A 6,284-nucleotide genomic window follows, 5' to 3' on the forward strand; every position below is an offset into this window, starting at 1 on the left:
TGGCTGTTTTGCTTTAAGAGCCGTCTGGCTTCCCAAAGAGCAGGTTTCTCCCAAGCTGCAGGAGATACTGCTGTGGTTGTCAGGCTGTGTCCCCGAGCTCCTGGTTTACAGATAGCGACTCTGAGCCAGAGGCTACGGAGTCTGGGGTGGTGTGGGATCCCTGCCTGCCACGCACAGCAGCTTTCTTCCTCAGCTTTTCTCCTCCAGCTGTGCCTTTCTGGATGCAGCTGTCCCATCCAGCTCTGTTGTGCTTTTGGGGATGCACAGTGGGGACTTGGGGTAAAATTTCAGGCTTGGAAGATGGGGTGGGGTGTTGGATTAATCCCATCTCTGGGAAAAACGACCTTGGTTTATGGGCAAGCTGGAAGAGATGGAGATTTAGAAGTCGTCTAAACAAAACCTTGCTGCACTGCAGTTCCTTATCTATATGAATATTTATACCTTGTTGCATCACAGGAATGTGGAAGCACAGCATGATCTTGGGTTGGAAAGTCCTATAAAATAGAAATGACAAAGTCCTCACTTATGAATGGTAAGACCCTGTCGTAGTCTTACAGGTAAATAGGTTGATGCTGTTAAAGAAAATAAAACTTTGGATATTTATGTAAATGGAGTCGAAGAGCTTACCAGGCCTTGCAGTGTTACATGATTTTATGACAGGGCTCCACACTGAGAATTTGTGCTCCTCCACAACATCTGGTAACCATTTCTTTTTGTGAAGCTCGCAAGACAATGCTACGCCAAAGCTCTACTGAGAGAAGTATGCACTGCAGATTAGGTTTGGTTTTTTTTGTTTTTGTTTGCTAGTCTAACTAATTTCTGCCTCAATCTGGAGAATGGGGTTAATCACAGTAAACCAGTTTCATGGAGTTGGTCTGGCTCCTCCTGGGCATTCAGGGCTCCTTTTTAAATCTCTCTGCATCAGTTGGCTGCAAGGCAGAATTGCAATAGTTGGCTTCTAAAAGAATTTCAACGGATTGTGTCTGGCCTGTCTCCCAAGCGAGGGGCTGATCTTTTAAAAAAGCTCTGCCTTGTGAGAATGACAGGCTCAGTGTGTTCCACCTTGGGGACCCCTTCAGCTTTGTAATGCCCCAACAAGATGTACCCTCAGAGGGGCTGTGGCTGGGTTGAACGTTGCAGGGTGGGCTGGGAGACACCAGAGCTGGCTTTCTGCCAGCAGTTTGCTCTCTTGATCCAAGAGCTGCTGTAAATGGCACCAATTTGTCCTGGCTCCTTTGACGGTTATGTAATTAGCAATCTTTAGCCACACCTCTAACCAAGCGCCGGAGGGGAAGGTGTTGGTGTAACCTGGGTAAAGGACTATAAGGGGTTTCTTAAAGGGGTTAGTCTTCAGCTGGTCATTCATTAATGATCTTCAGGGCCAAGATCTGCTTCTCCATTACTTCATGCCTGGAGCAGGATCATTGTCACAGGTGCCATAAAGATGGGTGAGTTTTAAGGAAAGAAAAAACATTTCCTATTATGCCACTGAAGTTTTCTCTTGCTTTTCTGCAGGCACCGCCTAGGACCCTTAGACCTCGCTTCAGGAAGAAAAGTACCTCGTCCTCTGCCACTGAAACAATGTGAGTGCAATGAGCCAATAGCACCAAGATCCACAGAATGTCTCTCTTCTGCCTTAAAGAGCTACTCATTAATAATGTAGGAAACAGCAGTGGGATGGATGTGCTTTGATGTACAGCGTTGTAGACATGGCCTTTCTCTCTCCTCTCTCTGTATCCTTCTGTTATGCTTCTCGCGTTTGTCCGTGACGTGGGTAGGACAGTCTGGCAGACACCTGCAGGTTAAGAGTCCTTGTTTCGTTTGCAGAGTGTACACCCACTCACGCTAATCCTGTAAGGCTGTACATTTACAATTCTCGTTTGTGTCTGCATAGCTCTAGCTCTGTGAATGCACAGCGGAAACAAAAATAATCAATTACTCATGATGATACATTGACAGTGTATTTATTTATGGCTTTATCATTAATGAAGTGGATTTGCAGAAGCCATGGATTTCTCTTTCCTCCCTTCCTCCTCAAGACTCTGAATGATGTAACAAATGTCAAAGTACTTTGACTGTACAATATGTCCAGGATTCATTACCGAAAGCTGAACTGCAACTCTGTTTCTCTTTCTGCAAGTAAATCACATTTATTCTGAGAAAATCATTGTGCTAAAAGCCATAGAGACAGAACCACTTACAGAGGACGAGGAAGAGACGTGCGAGAGAAAATACACGGTTTCAATGATGTAATGAAGGGGGAGTCTTAATTTTGATCAGCCTGAGCCAGGAGAGTATTGTGTGGAAAACGATGGTGGCTAGAAGAACTAGGCCGTATTGCCTGCGGCAAAGGTTCTACTGCCAGTTTTAAAGTGTGAGCAAGCCAGGCTTGTACTAGCTGCAGCGACAGAACATAGAATCACTTTAGTGACGCACTTCCAGGGGAAAACTCCCCTTTCTCCCCTGCCTGCCACAGGGTCAGTCCCAGCGCTCTGCTTTCCTGGTGAGGTGCTGCTGGTTTACTTGCACGAGCAGAGCAGGGCGCTGGGTCTGAGCTGCTTTTTGAAGCCTGGAGTTTCACCTGTAGCATGGAGTTTGGTTAGAACCACAAGAACCAGATGGAGTGGTGTATTTGTATCCATATATAAATGAGAAATATAAAAGAAGAGGAAGACGTGGTAGGGTTTGTGTATTTGTGCTTCAAGTTGGTGTCTCTTGTAAGTGTTGAGCATGTGAAGATTCACACATAAGTTAATTACGTGGCCCTTTGTGTTTGCTCTTGGACCCGTCGCATAGACTAGAAGAACATTTAGCATTATGTAGAACGTGCCATCACTAACGGATCAGTACACGGGCTTGATGATAAACAGTACTGTTAATCTAGTTCAGGTGCAGCAGTCCAGGATGCCAACAGCCGGCTGGAGTGTATCAGGCTCGGAGACAAATCTGAAGTGGCCTTTGAAACCTTTTCTCTGCCGGCTATGCATCGATATCCCAGCTGTCCCTGTCTGATGGATCCCTGAGGTTTCCCCCAGAGCTTCCTACATATGTGGGGAAGAGAGAAATAAATTATGTGCACGCACAAATGTTTATCTGACCTGGCTAGGAAGTGGAAAAAGCAAGCAGGTATTTCCTGTGTCTGCCACAATATTTGGCCTCATTGCCTGAGAATTTTATTTCCTTTACATGTGCTAATTCAATCGTATTTTGCAATGGGTAAGAAGGAAAAAGTCTTCAGAAAGTAATTGAAAAACCTGACTAAATAGCAGTTACAGAGGAGTCAGTCCTTGGAAGATACTCAGCAAAAGCTTTGAGGAGCTAAGCTTGTGTGTTTTATTTTTAAGCAGCTTTAGAGTTTATTTGATTTCTTTTGGCAAACATTAAAAAGAAATAGAAAAACTGCCTGCAGTGTTAGCAGAAAATAAAACCCTGTTGCAAGCAAGCTGTGTTTCCTTGCTCTGCAGTGGGCTGCCATAAGATAAAAAAGCAGCTGACAAGTTTGCACTCAGTTATGCCAAAAAAACCCAACAACATAGAGCTACATAACATCTGACAAATTCTATTCTCAGACACACTGTATTGATTCTCACTAAAATTATTAAATGTGCGTCTAATCTGCTGTTTTACTGTAAACTTGACTGTTTAGCATTTCTTAAGTGCTGAGGTGAAATTGTTGACAAGGGAGTTGCCTTATATCTCTCAAAACGTTCACTGTATAAATGAGAAAAATAAACCTTTTCATATCTCTGGCAAAAACGTATTAATTTATCAACCGAGCTGTATATTTGTGTATAGCTAGACAAGAAATGTGAATGCCTAACCACGTACACTTAGTGCTGTAGTGTTCTGTATACAGGAGAGAACGGTCATTTGCTTTTGATTCCTCGTCTCCCCCACACAGGTTGTTTACAGGTGTTGCCCCAAGTCTGTCATTTCACTCTTCGGCTGCTTGCATTCATTCAGAATAAAGACCAGACATGAAGTAGACATGAAGTCTTTCGTTGCAGCTTTTCTCTTGAGCCTCTGCCAAGGAACGAGCCCGATTCGGCGAGTCGCCTTCCTGCGCTGATGCTGACCCCTCCTGGCAAAGGAGAGTTTGCAGGACTTGAGCGAAGAGAGGACACGTGGATGGTGGCTTCTCAGGGGCGTGTTGATGGGAGCAATTCTCAGCTTCCTCCCGGCTCAGGCTCGGAGGGCGCAAGCCGGCTAACCGCTTGCAGATGACTCCTCCTAAAAGCAAGCAATCTTAAAGCTGATGGTTTAAACTAGCAACAGATTTGGCTTAAGGAAGAAAAGCCCGGCTGTAGGGGCCTTTCAGGCAGCTGGCCTCTGCAATCAGTCCTGCAGGGCAGGCAGGCTCCTCCTGACTTCTCAGAGATGGCCAGGAGAGCGTAACTCTGAAAGGAACAGGCCAGCCCTAGAAAATACAGCCTTTAGCCAGCGCAAGGCTCAAGTGAAACATGCATTATTCTTGCAGTTCAAGGGAACTGCAGCTGAAGATGGTCCATGGTAAATGGGCCTGTGAATTACCTCACCCATCTACCATAAATTCACCTCAATTATGAAGAGACTAAGCTTGAGCAGGTCAGCGCAGTCCTCCGTGCCTCCTTTCTTGTTGCAGGGGCCAGTGTCAGCGCAGTTACAGCGGTCGCCAGTTGCTGAATCAGGATCACATCAAATATAGACAAGACAGACTTTGTGTGTATCGCTGTCACCTTGGAATTAATCCCACGCTAATCTAAATTATCTAAGTGCAAACCCAGCACAGAAGGAAAGGAGAATCGGGTTATTTATTCCTATTGAGAGGGAGAAAGCTGCTTGGAGAGATACGATGCTCCTTAGCCTCATGTAAACAACCTGCTGCCTCTGACTGCTCTCCGAGTGTTCTCATGTAGCGATGAAACCCTTGTACTTGTGACCGAATGCTTGTTAATCACAGTCTCCTTTTTGCCGTTTGTTTCGGGTACCCGTTTTGCATCTAGCACCATATTTGAAATAGCAGAGAACACTACGTTGGGATTTGCGTTTAGACAAACTTTTTAAGGATCATAATTGTGCCCTTCGTGTGATTTCTTTCTTGTGATCGGTAGAAAAGACCTGTGATGAAATAGTACACTTAATGCCTCACAAGGATGGCCATTACAACAGTATTCCAAAGGTTGATGTTTTGCTGATTTTGTTATACTGCTTGATATACATCTTGAATAAAGTCTTAATCTTTTCTTTAAAAAAAAAAGAAAAAAAAAAGAAGAAAACGTCTTTAGTCTGTTCAATGTATCTGGCAGGCCAGAATAATTACTTTGATCACTGTATTATTTTTATCTCAATTCTGGCTGACTGTATATAGATGTATTCACCAAGTGCTGCATGTCCTTCAGAACTTCTTTCTGTATTATGAACTGGAAAAAAAAATACAGCTACTGAACACTCTGAGTAACTAGTGAATTCATTGAAACACTACAGCCTTGTACAGCAAACCATCTCTTGCTATACAGGTGGCTCTGGAGCTGATAACCAGGGACTACCTGCTTAATAATGGGTTAATTATTAGTGAACATTTTGAAGCTACTGCTAGAAGCAACTGCTTTTCATATGCTTGCTGGAATATCAGCTTTGTAAAGAAAACCTCCAATCTAGCCCTTGGCGAAACTGGAGACGAGCTGCACGGTACGCTCCAGAAGGACCCTGTAATAAATCTTTGCTTTTATTCCGTATATACACGTGATCAGAGATATGCAATGTGAGGTATAATTAGGCTTAAAGAAAGAATAAAACCAATACTCAGCGTTGACTGCTTGAGGATGTAGTGTAGGACCCAAGGAATATGTTCTACTCCTCAAAAACCAACACAGGATACAAAACATGAGTCCTGTAATGAAATTTGGTGGCTAATACATTTTTAAATCAGTTATAAAAGCTGCATGTAGCCATGAAACACTGTTGTTTTTCTATGCTCTCTAGCATGGAGACATGGCAACAGTTTATCTGGTACCGTGACAGGCAAGGATACTGAAACGGAGCCGGCTCTCCTTTCTCCCCTTGCCCAAGGAGACTCCATTCAGTGAGCTACCAATAAGTATGGACACAGCAAAATATATCCTGGAGTTATTTAAACATGTTTCTTTTAAAAATTTTAAGTTTAAATATGTTGAATTATTCACTTTTAATGATGTTTAGACTGTATTCACCCACGTTACACACAATCACAGGAAACCAACAGACATCAGAACACGTAGATGACCAGCTTGACCCGTGCCAAGTAAAATACAAATTGTAGCTCAAGA

The 6,284-nt window shown here is 43.7% G+C and overlaps 1 protein-coding gene across 3 annotated transcripts in view; it reads left to right on the top strand.

Annotated features, from left to right (window-relative positions):
- The window catches only part of REEP1 (receptor accessory protein 1), a 71,110-nt gene extending 65,677 nt beyond the window's left edge, over window positions 1–5,433 (top strand). For all 3 annotated transcript variants that reach the window (XM_075148489.1, XM_075148487.1, XM_075148484.1), the window contains one exon: window positions 1,516–5,433. In XM_075148489.1, coding sequence (XP_075004590.1) covers window positions 1,516–1,526 — 11 coding nt within the window. In that variant the 3' untranslated portion in view covers window positions 1,527–5,433. The remainder of the gene's footprint in view (window positions 1–1,515) is intronic.
- The last annotated feature ends 851 nt before the right edge of the window (window positions 5,434–6,284 follow it).

This window comes from Calonectris borealis, chromosome 4, assembly GCF_964195595.1.
Source record: "Calonectris borealis chromosome 4, bCalBor7.hap1.2, whole genome shotgun sequence".
NCBI classification, from domain to species: Eukaryota; Metazoa; Chordata; class Aves; order Procellariiformes; family Procellariidae; genus Calonectris; species Calonectris borealis.